The 16907-nt window shown below is 34.9% G+C and overlaps 1 protein-coding gene across 1 annotated transcript in view; it reads left to right on the top strand.

Annotated features, from left to right (window-relative positions):
- Window positions 1-16907, top strand: part of GPHN (gephyrin) — a 339003-nt gene that overhangs the window by 67390 nt on the left and 254706 nt on the right. The window contains exon 4 of the mRNA XM_037728619.1: window positions 11722-11788. Coding sequence (XP_037584547.1) covers window positions 11722-11788 — 67 coding nt within the window. The remainder of the gene's footprint in view (window positions 1-11721; window positions 11789-16907) is intronic.

Raw genomic sequence — 16907 nt, forward strand, 5'->3', positions numbered from 1 at the left:
TTCTTTTCTTCTGGGTTTTACAATTTGTTGGTTTGTAATAGTCTCTAATGATTCTGTACATTTCCATGGTGCCAGTTGGTTATGATTCCTTTTTCGTTTTCTTAGTCCAGCCAAATGTTTGTTGATTTTGTTTATCTTTTTTTTAAAAAACAGTTTTTTTGGTTGATATTCTGTAGTGATTTTTTAAGTCTCAATTTAATTTATTTACGGTCTGATCTTTCTCATTTCTTTTCTTCTACCAATTTGGGTTTTGGTTTGTTCATTTCTAGTTCTTCACTGTTCACCATTATGATGTTTATTTGGGATCTTTCTATTTTCTATATAGCACTTATTGTTATAAGCTTCTCTCTTAGTACTGATTTGGCCGTATCCCATAAATTTTGGTATGTTGTTTCCGTTTTCATTTGTTTTAAGAATTTTTTAAATTTCCTTTTTAGTTTCTTTCATTCTGGAGCGTGATATTTGATTTCCATCTATTTCTGTACTTTCCCAGTTTCCTCTTGTTATTGATCTCTAGTTTTATTCCATTGTGGCCAGAAAAGATACTTGATATGATTTTTACTTTCTTAAATTTGTTTCAACTTGTTTTGTAGTTTCAAATATTGTCTATTCTGAAGAACTTTCCATAAACTGAAAGAATGTGTATTCTGCAGCAGTTGGGTTAAACGATTTGTAAATGTCAGTTAGGCATATTAGGTCTAGTGTATAGTTTAATTTGGATGTTTCTTTGTTGATTTTCTGTTTAGGTGATCTGTCCACTACTGAGAGTGGAATATTAAAGTCTCCTACTATTATTGTATTGCAGCCTATCTCTCCCATAAGATCTATTAATGTGCATTTTCTATACTTGGCAGCTCCAGTAGTGGGTGGATAGATATTTATAATTGTTATATCATTTTGCTGAATTGACCCCTTTATCATTATGTAATGTCCTTGTTTGTCTCTTTTTACATTTGTTGATTTTTTGTCCATTTTATTTAAGTATAACTACTCCTGTTCTGTTTTAGCCCCCAGTTCCATGGGAATATCATCTTTCACCCCTTTACTTTCAGTCTATATGTGTCTTTAGAAATGAAGTGGGTTTCTTGTGGGTAACGTATAGTTGAGTCTTGTTTCTTTATCCATTCAGGCACTCTGTGTCTTTTTCTTGGAGAAGTGAGTTAATTTATATTAAATGTTATTACCAATAAGTAATACATTCCTGCCATTTGTCATTTGTTTTCTGGTTGTTTTGTAACTCCTTCCTTCATTTGTGGTTTAAGTGATTTTCTTTGGTAGTATCTTTTAATTTGTTGCTTTTTATTTTTAGTTAATTTATTGTAGCTATTTGCATTTTGGTTACCATGAGGCTTATAAAAAATATCTTATAGATATAACAAGTTATTTTAAAAAGATGACAGCTTATCTTAGATAACAGAAAATAATGAAACTGAAAAGGTGAAAAAAATCTTTTACACTTTAATTCTGTCCTCCCCACATTTAGACTCTTAGTTGTCTAAATTTGCATATTTTATATTACCTGTCTCTTAACAGGTTGTTGTAGTTCTTATTGTTTTTGATATATTTGTCTATTGGACTTCATACTGGAATTATGATTGGACAATACTGTGCCACAATTATAGTATTAGAGTATTCTGGATTTGTCTATGTACTTGATTTTGATTTGGGTTTTATACCTTTATTTTTTTTTCTTTTTTGTTTTTTTTGCATGTAAATGTTGTTTATTCAGATCAAAGAATTCTGTTTAGCATTTCAGGATGGGTCCGGTTGTGATCAATTCTCTTAGCTTATGTTTGTCTGGGAAACATTTTATCTCTCTTTCATATTTGCAAGGTAACTTTGCTAGATACGGTATTCTTGGATGGTCATTTTTGTTTGTTTGTCTTGTTTTTTGAGCACTTTGAAAATATTGTTCTGCTCCCTCCTGGCCTATATGGTTTCTGTGGAGAAGTTTGTTGCCAAACAAGTTAGAGCTCCTTTATATGTTGCTTGCTTCTTCTCTCTTGTTGCTTTCAGGATTCTCTATTCATTATCTTTGATTGTTTGATTATTGTATGCCTGGGAGTAGTCTTATTTGGGTAATATCTGTTTGGTGTTCTCTAACCTTCCTATACCTGGATATTGATATCCTTCTCAAGATTTGGAAAGTTTTATTGTTATTTCTTTGAATAAGGTTTCTACCCCTTATTCTTCCTCAATTCCCTCTTGAACACCAATAAAATAATTTCTAGATTTGCTGTTTTGAGGTAATTTTTTTACATCTTACAGGTGATATTCTTTGCTCTTCATGCTGTTTGCTTTTTTGTTCTCTGTGTATTTTCCAGTAGCCTATCTTTGAGCTCACTGATTCTTTCCTCTGCTTGATCCATTCTACTATTGAGAGCCTCTAATGAATTTTTCAGTTGAACAAATGTATATCTCAGTTCCAAGGTAAATGTTTGGTTTTTAATTATTTCAATCTCTGTTAAACTTCTATGGTACATTTCTGAATTACTTTTCTGTATTATCTTGGAGATCACTGAGTTTTCTTAAAACCACTATTTTGAGTTCCCGATTAGGGAGTTTACATATTGCTGTTTCGTTAGGGGTAGTTACTGTTTTCTTGCTTTGTCCACTTGGGAAGAGATCATGGTTTCCTGTTTACTATTGTTTCTTTTGGATGTATGTACATGTCTTTGCATTGGAGGATTAGTTATATTCATTCCAGTGTTTTGTCTGGCTTGTTTTGCTTTTTTTGTATTTGTTTTTTTTTTTTAATAATCTCAACTTTTAGATTCAAGGGTACATGTACACGTTGTTACATGGGTATATCACATGATGCTGAGGTTTGTGGTACAAATGATCTCATCACCTAGGTAATGAGCATAGTACACAAAAGGTTGTTTTTCAGCCCTTGCCTTGCTCCCTGTCTTGTACCTTGGTAGTTCCCAATGTCTATTGTTTCCATCTTTATGTCCATGTGTACCAAATGTTTAGCTCCCACTTATAAGTGAGAACATGCAGTGTGTGGTTTTCTGTTCTTGCACTAATTTGCTTATGATAATGGCCTCCAGGTACATCCGTGTTGCTGCAGAGGACATGATTTAATTCTTTTTATAGCTGTATAGTATTCCATGGTGTAATAGAGGTTTTTTTGTTTTTTAACCACTTCCTCATTTTTAGCTCTAAGTGACACATTATCCCCAGGTTCACCTCAGCTCTAGTAAATGATCAGAATGCTACCCTTCTCAGATGAGGGAGGTGAAACAGGGTATATCCTTCCAATGTAGGAAGGCTGGGCCAGCGTTTTATGCCCAGGGAACCTGTGGGATGCACCTCCTACAGTGTAGTGCTGCTGAACAGCCCTCATGAGTTAGCATCTTCTTTGGCTGAGTTTAAGAGCAGAGTTTCCAGGGTCAAGGACAGTAATCTAACCTCCTCTCTTTGTCTCTGCCTGTCCTCAGGTGTATGTGTCCCTTCAGGCACTTGTGATGCTTCCCATGGGTTAAGGCAGGGACTGGTCTACTGCTAGGGAATGCAAAATGATAGGGGAGCTGGCTGTTCACCTTGATCTCACTTTTTCCAGTGTTAAAATAGTAAGTTGGAGGAAAATTTTCTACATGCTTGGTGCAAGGTGGGATGGAGAAAAGGTACATCATGGATGTGGAAGTCTGATACTTTTACTGTCTGTTTGGTATTTATTAAATTCTCTCTGGCTCCAGGGCCACATCTCACCTTCATATTTGAGTTCTGGGATATTTCTAGCAATAATCTCTGTGCTGTTCATTTGCTTTGGTGTCCTGTTGAGAGGAGTGAAGCCAGCCTACTTGCACATTACAGAAGTCTCTAGTTTCTTGAGGTTTCCTCTTTGATCTATAGATTATTAGGAAGTTTATGGCTTAACTTCCAATGTATAGGAATTTTCCTGTTATCTTTCTGTTATTGATTTCAACTTTGGTTCCATTGTAGTAAGAGAAGATACTCTGTAATTTCAGATCTTTTAAATTTGTTTAGGTTTATTTTATGGTCCCAGATACAGCCTGTCTTGGTAAAAAGAAAAAAAATGTGCATTATTCTGTCAGGTGGAGTGTTCTACAAATATCAAATAGATCCTGTTGATTTGTATTGTTGAGTTCTTCTATATCCTTCTTAGTTTTCTGTCTAGTTATTCTATCATATACCATATACCATAAAAGTGACTTGTATCCAAAATATACAGAGAACTGCTAGATGTTTACCCAATTTATGTGAAAACTTACATCCACACAAAACTCTACATGCAAATGTTTATAACAGCCTTACTCATAATTGCCAAAAGTTGGGATCAACCAAGTTGCACTTCAATAGGTAAATAGATAAGCAAATTGTGGTGCGTCCAAACAATGGACTCTTATTCAATAATAAAAGAAAATGAGTCATCAAGCTGCCAAAAAAGATATCCTCACATGCATATTGCTAAGTAAAAGAACCAGTGTGAAAACAATACATACTATATGGTTCTAAGTTTATGACAATGTAGTAAAAGTAAAATTATAAAAACAGTAAAATGATCAGCGGTTACCCAGTTTTTGAAAAGAAAGAGATGGGTGAATGGATAAAGCCCAGCAGATTTTTTTTTTTTTTTTTTGAGACAGTGTCTCACTCTTGTCTCCCAGGCTGGAGTGCAATGGCATGATCTCAGCTCACTATAACCTCTGCATTCCAGGTTCAAGTGATTCTCCTGCTTCAGCCCCCCAAGTAGCTGGGATTACAAGTGTGTACCACCAGCCCAGCTAATTTTTGTATTTTTAATAGAGACAGGGTTTTGCCATGTTGGCCAGGCTGGTCTCGAACTCCTGACCTCAGGTTATCCTCCTGCCTCAGCCTCCCAAAGTGCTGGGATTACAGGCGTGAGTCACTGCATCCAGCCAAGCCCAGCAGATTTTTTAAAGCAGTAACACTATTTGACATGATACTCTAGTAGTAGAAATACGGAAACATGACATTATATATTTGTCAGAACTCATAGAAATTTATCACAAAGAATCCTTAATGAATATAAATTGCATTTGATGGATCCCAGAAATCAATAAGAACTCTGCCAAGAGAATTTAAATGCATTACAAAATAAATAAAACAACCTCATAGAAGTGGGTGGAGGGGAAAGGTACTGATCTAAATAACTTTGGATATGAGGGGAGTAAGACTAAAGGTAAAAGCAACTGCACATAAGCACTTTAGTTGATAAAGTTGTATACCATGGAGGTATGGGTTAACAACTTTGATTTTAATATATATGTATACTGGAATTGAACAGTTAATAAATGGATGACAGGTAATGAGAGACAGGTATCTCACTGTTGGAGTGGGAAATTACATATGTATAATCAAGGGGAAGAGGCTAGAATGATTCATGTAATCTTAGGTAATGAATTAGAATTGGAGACATCAGTATGAATTCATTATCTAGCTTTAACATAGATACAAATGGTTACATACCAAATATGTATATTATGTATATATACACAGGTTAGTTTACACATATATTTCTTTGCTCTGTCAGCAGAGAGGGTCTAAAAGAAATGACATACCAGTATGAAATGACATAACTAATGCTGAAGTCTTAGTTTTTGTTACCATTTGCCTGTAAAAGGAGCCTGGGTTCCTTGGAGAAATGACTGATTTTAGGACCAAGGCAGGAAATATACAAGATGAGCCTGGTATATCTCATAGTGCTTAAAAGTAAGGACACGCTCAAGAAAACAAACTACAACAAAAACACACATTGGCAGGTATATATTAAGGAGGCATAGGAGTCAACTGACATCTCCGAATGGCCAAAGATGTAAAAATTTGAATGACACAATAAGAAGTATTTTATTATAATCCAAAATATAAAATAAATATCCATAAGTCCATACTTATACAAATAACTTCTTACATAAATTAATTCATGAGAGAGAAGAGACTAATCTCCTGTGCCTAAGATTTCCAAATAATTTATATAGATGCTCTACCCTCAAGGAATGGACACATAACTCCTCAATTCTTAGGCGTGGGCTGCACGCAGTGACTTCCTTCCAAAGAGTACAGAATTGGGGGCAGATTGCGGATGAGTAACTTTGCTGTGGGGAGATCTGACAAATACCTCACCTAAGAGATCAAGTTCAATATCAACATTGATTAGTCAGATTGATAGCATATACCTGTAATATGAAGTTATTAAAATTGCTCTATACCTCTATAATCTTCTTCCAAAAATCCTATAACCCTGGCCTTATCAGAAAATACCAGACAAAAACCAGAAGTGAGCATTTTACAAAAAAACTGACCAGCACTTATCAAAACTATCAAGGTCATCAAAAACATGGAAAACCTGAGCATCTGTCACTGCCAAGAGAGCATAAGGAGACATGACAGCTAAATATAATTTAGTAATCTGACTGGGATCCTGTAACAGAAAAAGGGTATTAAGAACAAAGTAAGAAGCATGAATAAACTGTGGGCTTTAGTTAATACAAATGTGCCAATATTGGCTCATTAATTGCAACAAATGTTCCACAATAATAGAAGATGTTAAATGTAGGGGAAACATGGTACAGAGTATCTGGGAACTCTCTATATACTATCTTGGACATTTTTCTGTAAATCCGAAACTGTTCTTAAAAATACTTCATTTTTTTTTTAAATACTTCATTTTTTAATAGAAGTTGCCAGGAAAAGAAAAGAAAAAAGAAAAAAAGAATGACAAAAAAATGAAGTCTATTTAATCAAATAATAATGAGATATTCTATACAATTGTCAGGGAACAAATTATTTCAATACTATTTAAATTGTTCCTGAGAGTGGTAAAAAGTAAACATTTCCCAATTCATGTTATGAGTCTGGAATAATCTTATTACAAAACTAGAAAATCATAGTAGAAAAAAGGGAACATGTAGGTTAATATTTATTGTGAACATAGATGTGAAAACTTCCAAAATAAGATACTACCATATCAAATCTAAAAGTATATTTTAAAAAATATACATCAAGATAAAAGTGGATTTATTTCAAGGACACAAAGATGGTTAACAGATTAACATGAATCGCCACATTAACAGATTAAGGGAGAAAAGTCATATGACCTTCTCAATTGATGCAGAAAATGCATTTGATAAAATTCCACACCCTTTTATAAATAACAACTCTTCACAAGCAATGATTAGAAGGTAACCTCTTTAATTTGACAAAGCAAATATAGTTAATAATTAGATATTCTTAGTATTCTCTTTAAAGTTAGGAATAAGACAGAGTCCAAGTATAATTCTGTCCAGTATTGTACAAAGTAAAAGAAATAAATGATATAAGCTTTGAAAAGAACAAAACAGAACTTCATGATTACTACATGGGAACTATTAAAAAATCAGTAGTCTTTTAGAAGTAATGGAAGAGTTCATCAAGTTTGTTAGATACAAGATCAAGATACATCAGTTGCTGTCCTATAAACCCAAGGTATATTTTTTTTAAAGGGACCAAATTTCAGGGTTTATTTCATATTTACTATTTATTTCATGATGCAGAGATTGTAACTGTAGCACAAGTATCTGAGCATTCCTCGTTTGATCAAAATGGACTTTTAACTGTCTAAATAGTCAAGATACTGTATGAGGTGCTATATAATAGGTTCTATACAGAATTGACCCTGTAGAAGTTTATAATTTGGGGGCACCCTGTACTGAGAGATGGAGATACACTAACTGTACAACAGGAATCATGAGCCAATACATAAATGAACAATAAAGTGTTTAGATTTAAGTTTAAAATTACAATTAAAGAGACAACTTTAGTTTGGGTATGGTGGCTCACACCTGTATTCCCAGCACTTTGGGAGGCCGAGATGGGTTGATCACAAGGTCAGGAGTTTGAGACCAGCCTGACCAAGATGGTGAAACCCTGTCTCTACTAAAAATACAAAAATTAGCCAGGCAGGTGCCTATAATACCAGCTACTCAGGAGGCTGAGGCAGGAGAATCACTTGAACCCAGAAGGCGGAAGTTGCAGTGAGCAGAGATCACACAACTACAGTTTAGCCTGGGCAACAGAGCAAGACTCCATCTCAAAAAAAAGACAACTTTATCTCAACCTTTTTATTATGAAAAATTTCAAACATATATCAAATTGAAAGAATTTCACATAAATACTTTAAAGAGTCTACCTAGATTCTACTATTAAACATTTTATTGTAGTTGCTTTATCACTTATCTGTCATCTATTTGGTCAAAAGACGTTAAAAAAGAAAAACTCTGACATCTAGCATTGTCAGGAGAGGAAGCAACAGTATGTTGATGGCAATGTAAATTGGTACAAACACTATGGAAAATTACTTCCTTTTATACAGTAAAACTGCACATTCCTGTGACTCATAAAATCTACTTCTAGCTATATACCCCAGAACAGTAGCTATCAAATATTTTTGACCATAAGCCACAGTAAGAAATGTACTTCACATTGTATTTCAGTACCCATACACATATGTATATATATGTCTCTATGTATGTGGGTATGTATATATGCATATATATGTACATAAACATATGTGCGCACATACATATACAAAAGGCACAAACTTTTATGAATCAGGCTTTTCCATGGATTACGGTCAACTAGAGAACTTGTTAAGTACAGATTACTGGACCACAGCCTCATAGTTTCTTATCCAATAGATCAGCAACAGAGAGGAGGGGTAGGAGTAATATGAGAAATTTTGCCTTTCTAACAAGGTCTTATGTGATGTATGTTTCTGGTCCAGAGACCACACATTGAAAAATACTAATTTATCAGACAGCAACATCTTTCCACTGGTCCTTCTTACCTCACGTTACTCTTCTATAAGTAAGCAAGTAGTTACTTGCTGGGTGGGAGGCAGTACACTCAGAATGCACTTGATGCTTTTTTATAACTCTGTGCTTTTGCATTATTTTTCCCCTTCTCCTAAACAAACCTTTTTGTGTGTGTGTGTGTGGTGAGACGAAGTCTCGCTCTTCTCACCCAGGCTAGAGTGCAGTGGTGCAATCTCAGCTCACTGCATCCTCCACCTCCTAAATTCAAGCAATTCTACCTCAGCCTCCCTAGCAGTTGGGATTACAGACGCCTGCCACCACACCCAGTTAATTTTTGTATTTTTAGTAGAGATGGGATTTCACCATGTTGTCCAGGCTGGTCTCAAACTCCTGACCTCAGGCAAACCACCCGCCTCAGCCTTCCAAAGTACTGGTATTACAGGAGTCAGCCACCAAGCCTGACCAAACTGCCCTCTTTTTCTTGCCCTTCCCCCTACTCTTTCTTATCTGTTCAAATGTTTTTCTTTATAAAGCCTCTCAAATGCTTCATTTTCTATAAAACCTTACCTTATGCCCTGAACTAGAAATGTACTGCTTTTTTTTAACCCATGGTACATTATATCAATTTACTCTCTTGTGTTGTAGTTGTTTATATGCTTTCATATTCCATATTTTACAGTTATAAACTTCTTAAGGATTTGAGTTGCATTTATGCCATAATACTTAGTACAGATCTTTAACTGTTTGATAAATATTGGAATATGCTAAAACTTTGGTGCATATAGTTTTTAAATTATTGAATGAGATAATGTTTGTAAAAATACTTTATTAATCATAAACATTATATAGAGGTGAAGTACTTTCTTGCAGTGACTGTGGACATTCTATAGATGAAAAAGCATATCTCAAAATTTATTTTTAAACACTTCAAAGAGATCAGGAAAATGACAAAGAATAAAAAAATATCTGATCTAATGTTTTGCCAAAATAAAAGGCAAAAAAATTGATGGGAAAAAAAACAAATGCAATCTCCTGGCTATATTGCAAAACCTTTAATTATATCACATATGCATACATACACACACACAGAAAAATAGTGGTCTATATATAACTGTTGGTTATATTAGCACTGCTACTAGGGTATCAACCTAGAGCAAGTGAAGTATTATTGGAGATGTAAAAAGCCTGGTTGTGATGCCAAAAATTGGAATAAAAAGAATTAACTAAGTTTCATTTGCCACTAATCTTCTGATGGAGGGAGTTACAACTTTCTTGGAAAATAAAATCCAACACATTTCACAATATGTGATAAAATTGTCACAATGATATCAGTAAGGATAAGGTCATGGACATTAATAAACACAAGATGAAATAAACTTACTGTATAAAGTTACAAACATCCCAGAGGCGTGTATCAGTCAAATTCTTTGTAGTTCAAATTATTTTTCCATATTTTGTAGGTAACTGTATTTGTCCGTCCTTCATAGAAATCTTGGGAGGATAATATGCAGTAATTGTTATGGAAATATTTCTAGTTTTTAGGAGGAAAGGTGCTACAAACTTCCTGATGTAGCTAATATTGTATTCTATGAGGGATTATTGTGCTCTTAGTTAAAATTTTAGATTTATTCAATAAATTGTTAGATCTGCTTATATGAGAAGAGAGAACTTAATATTGATGATGTTCTAATCATATTACTGGTGATGTTATAATTAGCTATCATTGACAAAAAGCTACAATTTTAGTTTGAAAAGACAAACAAGATTCCTAAGTAAATATGAACATACTAAGAACTATATAATTACCCAGTGCCATTTTGTCACCAAAGTACTTTTTCCAATTCTGAATGCCAAAACTAAAACAGATTTTGTAGAAATGTCATTAAGATTAAAGGTTAGAAAATAGCCTTAAAGTTTTTAATGAAACAATGAATAGTTTTTCTAGTAAGAAGAAGGCCAGCAGGTGATTCAGTAAACATTTTCAGATATATGGAAAGTTGTAAATAAATGGCAGTCTTCTCTTTCAGATTGTAAATAGTACAAGAAGAAAAAGTAATAAAATATAAGACAGTTTTAGGTTACTTCAGAGAGCAAGAGTGGTTAAAGAAAAATTGAATCGTAAGACATTTGGGGAAAATATTCTTATATTACTTTAAATTTGAAACATAGCATAATCTCTTTGTTTTCAAGTGATGAAAATAAGATAATGTTACCAAATCAAAGTAACACAACCAATTAGTGACAGCATAATTCCAGCTCTCATATGAAAATCTAGGCCTTTGATTCTTGACACCAGTCTTCCACTGCTTTTCCATTTTTTGTTTCTTAATGAACTAGTTAGTTTAAATATGGCCTGAAAATGGACAATTATCTCTGAAAGACCTTTCTAGCTTAAAATGTCTGCGATTATCAATGGGTCTGTTAATGAATGAGCTCTCCAACCTCTTTCCTTCTGCCATTCACTTGTGAAAAATCTTGTTTTACTTTAAAACTTACAGACTTCTTGAGAAGCAAGAGCTCAGATATAAATCTTAAGTGCTTTTTGTGTTAGACTTTTGAACATAAATATCACTGGGCATTTTTAATGCACTATGTCAAATTTTTACAATTCTATAAAATGTAATTTTATGTATTTTCTAACTTCAGAAGCTGAAGTTAAACAAAATAGATAATTAGCCTTTGTCAGATTCCTCAAAAGTAGGTAATTTATTCTGATTCCACATTCAGTACATTTTTTCCAATTTGCCATAGTAACCATAATATAAAAATTTCAACCAGAATGCCTAATTTGTATAGCAAGCAGTGAATGTATTAAGATAACAATTTTATTCCTAAAACAGTTGTTCACATGTAAAGTAAAATGATTGTTCTTTGTTGTTAATGTATTTAAACTGGGCATTCATTGCAATTTAGTATTCATCGCCTTTCTCTTTTCTTTCAGGCCTGTTTGTGGAATCAGAGGGAAAACGCTCATAATTAACCTGCCAGGTAGCAAGAAAGGATCTCAGGTAAATCACCTGGACATATGAATGGCTTAGTGTAAGAACTTTTGACCAGCTGTGAAAGTTAACCAGCCAAAAAGTTGGAGCACTCCGCAAGACTGCCCTCACTTCTAATACCAATTGCAGGATTCCCAAAGTCAGTCTCAGGTTCAATAATTAAGTGGAAAGACATAGAACTGATAAAAACTGTTATACTTACAGTTATGGTTTGTTATGGGGAAAGGATACAGATTAAAATCAGCCAAGAGAAGAAGTGCATTAGACAAAGTCCAGGAATACTACCAAACACAGAGCTTCTATTTTCCTCTCCCTGTAGAGTCATGAATGCTTTACTCTCCTGGCATTCATGCATGATAATATACTTGTAATACTGCCATCAGAGAAGCTCACCTGAGTTTTTGATGTCCAGATTTTTTTTTGCAATTCATTATATTTTGCCCATGTGAATGAACGTTAGTCTTTAACACTTCCCAGAGATTGGACTGATACTGTTGTTCTCCATTACCTTCCAAAACTGACACCATGTGGCCCAAAGTCCCCATTATAAGTCATATAGTTAGGCTGTCTAGTGGCCAAAACCATCAGGTAAACAAAGACACTCCTGTTACGCATACATTCTGAGAACCTAGAGATCTCCAGATAGTTAAGGCAACTACTTTTACCCTCAGACTCTCTTTGGGTACTGTTAATTCTTCACTCTACATACAAGCTACCTTCTGGCCTTTGGCCAAGGCTTTTTTTTTGGGGGTTGGGGGATAGCAATACAGTCATGTTTGTCTGGGCGTCTGTGTTTACTATGGCATTTATATGACAGACACAGCAGTAGTATTACTGTGAATATGCCTAAGACTTGGCCAAGGCAGTGTAGGGTGTGAATAGACTTAGAGAAATAACTAAGCCATTATACACATTTTCATAAATTTGTATTAATTTACTAATTTATCACCTTGATCTACCACTGTTGATATGTTTGTGTATCATAGAAATTAGCTGATAGTGGCAGATGTGGTGGCTCACACCTGTAATCTCAGTACTTTGGGAGGCTGAGGTGAGCAGATCATCAGAGATCGGGAGTTTGAGAGCAGCCTGGCCTACTAAAAATAGCAATTCAGGGGATTCTAAAAGGACCTTCAGGTTTAATAATTCACTAGCATTCATGGAACTCACAGAAAGCGGTTATACTCATGATTATTATTCATTGCAATAAAAAAGGAAAGAATATGGATTAAAGTCAGCCAAGGAAGAAAGTACATAGAGTACCTCTGCAGAGTCTAGCAGAGGTAACAAACAAGGAACTTGTGTTGTCCTCTCTTTTTGGGGACATGGACATGTCGCCCTTCTTGCATCAGTCTGTGATACCAGCTGGAGTAATGCCAGCTGGGGATGCTCACCTGAGCCTTTGGTATCCAGAGCTTTTACTGAGACTCAAACACATACTGCCAGTGTGGCTGACCTGTAATCTTTAATCCTAAACTAAAGTAGAGAGAAGCAATTGGGGGCCTTCTGTATAGAAAGTGGGATCAGAAGGCCAAGAAGGGGAATATGAATATATATATATCCAAGTCACTTAGGAACTTTTATGCAGGTGCAAAAACTTATGTGTAAGTGGCCACAAGGTTGTTTAATAGACAGATGAATGAAACTCCATGTTTACTTTTAGACAGCAAGGCTTTGTGTGAAATCTTGAATTAATGGGGAGGGAGGAAGGGTAGGCCATGCCTGTCTGTTTTTTTCCTGATACCTTCCCCTCATTCCTGAACTGTAGTCTAACAATGTTAGACTGTCTCTGATGGCCAAAGTCCATAAGCAAACAAAGACATTACTATTAGGCATTGTTAAAAACGTGCGCTTTGAATGAAGAGACCCCCCCAAACAGGCTTTGTATGAGCAACATGGCTGTTTATTCACCTGAGTGCAGGTGGGCTAAGGCCGAAAAGGGCGTTAGTAAAGGGCAGTGGGATAGGAGTTGGTTTTATAGGTTTGGGGTGGGCTGTGCAAAGTTTCAGAGTAAAATTAGTTACAGTGGTGGGGGTAGGGGCAAGGAGTATACATTACCTTGAGTTCAGTTACAATGGCGGGTGAGATAAGAGTAGTTAAGATGGTAAGGTGGGGTGAGGAGTATTCACATTATTATGATAACAGTTAAGATGGCAGGGTTGGGTGAGGGAGTAGGGGTGATCAGCCTAGGCAGGCAGGAAGGCCGGACTTTAGACTTTTTGGGTCCTGGCTTGCACATGGAGCCCTGACAGGCATGAAATTCCAAAGACATAGAACTCACTCTCAGAAGTTGAGTGTACAAGCCAGACCTCTCCTCAGTCAAGGTTAAATTCTTTACTACACAATCTTTAAACAGTAAACTGATTGAGCCATACAAAGATAGGTCAGGAGATTAGACATCTTTCCAGGTGTTATGTAACCCTCTAAAAATTTTTAAGATTTTGTTTATATCTTAGAGTTTAAGCTAATACTTCAAATGTGAAAGAGAAAGACCTCCACCTATCCTGCAAATATATCTGGACTTATGTTCTGGTTTTTAATTTCTCACCTATTCTCTTTTGGTTGTATATTATAGATAATAGGGAGCACCTCAGCAGCAGGTTATATTGACTTTATGCAGTGCTCTTTACAAGCTTATTTTATATTTTACATGCTGTACAATGTTGCCTCGCTGTACTTTATGATGGTAGTTAGAACTTTAGCTCTTTCGACAAAATAATCTGGTTCTCACATGGTTGTTAGTTTTAGTGCCCTGCTCTAGCTAAAAATATGAAACCTCTTTCCCGCTTCTTTTAAAACAATTTCAGTACCAATAAATCTTTGTTTATTCATTGAATTTCCCCAAGAAAAGGAGAAGGGAAGGGAAAAACAGTCAGCATGTGTGTTAAAAATTGATTAGACTATGGGAAAAGAAGTAGCCAGTATAGCGAAATCAACCATCAATTAATATACCCCAGTTGTGGGCTCACCAAAGCCCAAAGGGGCTCAATCTCCAGCAGTTCAAGAATGAGGGGATGGGATCAGGAAAGTAACAGACAGGTACAGGCTACCTTCCCTCCCCATAAATTCAAGATTTCACACAAAGGTTTGGTGTCTAATAGTAAACATAGAGTTTCATTTGTCTGTCTATTAAACAATCTTTTGGCCACTTTGATGTAAGTTTCTTGCACCTGTGTAAAAGTTCCTGCTTGACTTGGATATAAATATTTATATTCCTTTACTTAGCCTCATGAGAACACTTTCTGCATGGAAGACCCTCAGTTGCTTCTCTCTACTTTTGGATTAAAGATTAAGTAGATTTGACCCATCCAAAATATAGCAGTGTCTTAAGTGTTTGGCATGAATCACATCAAGAAATGGTCTTGACTCAGGAGATGGGAACAAGGGATGGAATGTTCCTAGTTTCTTCAGGAATTTTCTATACATCATTTAAGAGCTATGGAAATAACCCAATAATTAAATATGTATGTGTTTGGGTATGTAGGTTTTCTCTTGGGGAGGAAGGGATGGAAAAGAGGGTAGTATACATGTTTCTAGCATGTATGTATTTCTTTAGTTTTTAGAGACAGAGTCTCACTGTCATTCCAGCTGGTATGCAGTTAAAGAATCATAGCTCACTGCAGCCTCAAACTCTTGGGCTTCTTTCCCATCTTTCCTGACTTTCTCATAAGGCATCTTTAAACTACCAAGTTGGATACACAAATTTTACTTTTAAAAAAATGCAGTGCATGCTTTTTTTTTTTAAAGAGGATCTGATTCTGACCATCCATGCCTGTCCTCAATCTTTTATTTTTTTATTTTTCCATAAGTTATTGAGATACAGATGGTATTTGGGTGTAGGAGTAAGTTCTTTAGTGGTGATTTGTGAGATCCTGGTGCACCCACCAACCAAGCAGTATACACTGCACCATATTTGTTGTCTTTTATCCCTTGCCCACCTCCCACTCTTTCCCACAAGTCCCCAAAGTCCATTGTATCATACCTACCCCTTTGCATCCTCATAACTTAGCTCCCACATATCATATCAGTGATATATACAATGTTTGACTTTCCATTCCTGAGTTACTTCACTTAGAATAATAATCTCTAATCTCATCCAGGTCATTGCAGATGCTGTTAATTCATTCCTTTTTAAGGCTGAGTAGTATTCCATCATATATATATGTATATATATATATATATGATGTATATATACATGTATATATACATCATATATATATATGATGTATATATACATTATATATACATCATATATATATATGATGTATATATAATGTATATATACATCATATATATATGATGTATATATACATGTATATATGACATGTATATGTATATCATGTATACATGTACATATGTATATATAATATATTCATATATGATGCATATATATGTATATATGCATCATATATACACATGAATATATATCTATATATATTATCAATCAATGAGTAGATAAAAAAATCATATATATATATTGATTAATAGGCATTTGGGTTGGTTCCATGATTTTGTAATTATGAATTATGCTGCTACAAAGGTGTGTGAAAGCATTGTTTTTGAACAATGACTTCTTTTCCTCTGGGTAGATACCCAGTAATTGGATTGTTGGATCAAATATTAGTTCTACTTTTAGTTCTTTAAGGTATCTCCACACTGTTTTCCATGGCGGTTGTACTAGTTTACATTCCCACCAGCAGTGTAGAAGTTTTCCCTGATCCACAGCAACATGTACGGTTTGTTTATTCTTTGATTATGGCCATTCTTGCAGGAGTAAGGTGGTATCAAATTGTAGTTTTGAAATGCATTTCTCTGATCATTAGTGATGTTGAGCATTTTTTCATATATTTGTTAGCCATTTGTATATCTTCTTTTGAGAACTGTCTATTAATGTCATTAGCCCACTTTTTGATGGGATTGTTTTCTTTCTTATGGATTTGAGTTCGTTGTAGATTTGGGATAGTAGTCCTTTGTCAGATGTATAGTTTGTGAAGATTACAAAACACTGCTGAAAGAAATCATAGATGACAGAAACAAATGTAAACACATCCCATGCTCATGGATTGGTAGAATCAATATTTTGAAAATGACCATACTGCCAAAAGCAGTCTACAAATTCAGTGCAATC

This window comes from Cebus imitator, unplaced genomic scaffold (genome assembly GCF_001604975.1).
Source record: "Cebus imitator isolate Cc_AM_T3 unplaced genomic scaffold, Cebus_imitator-1.0 Scaffold13, whole genome shotgun sequence".
Taxonomy (NCBI): Eukaryota; Metazoa; Chordata; class Mammalia; order Primates; family Cebidae; genus Cebus; species Cebus imitator.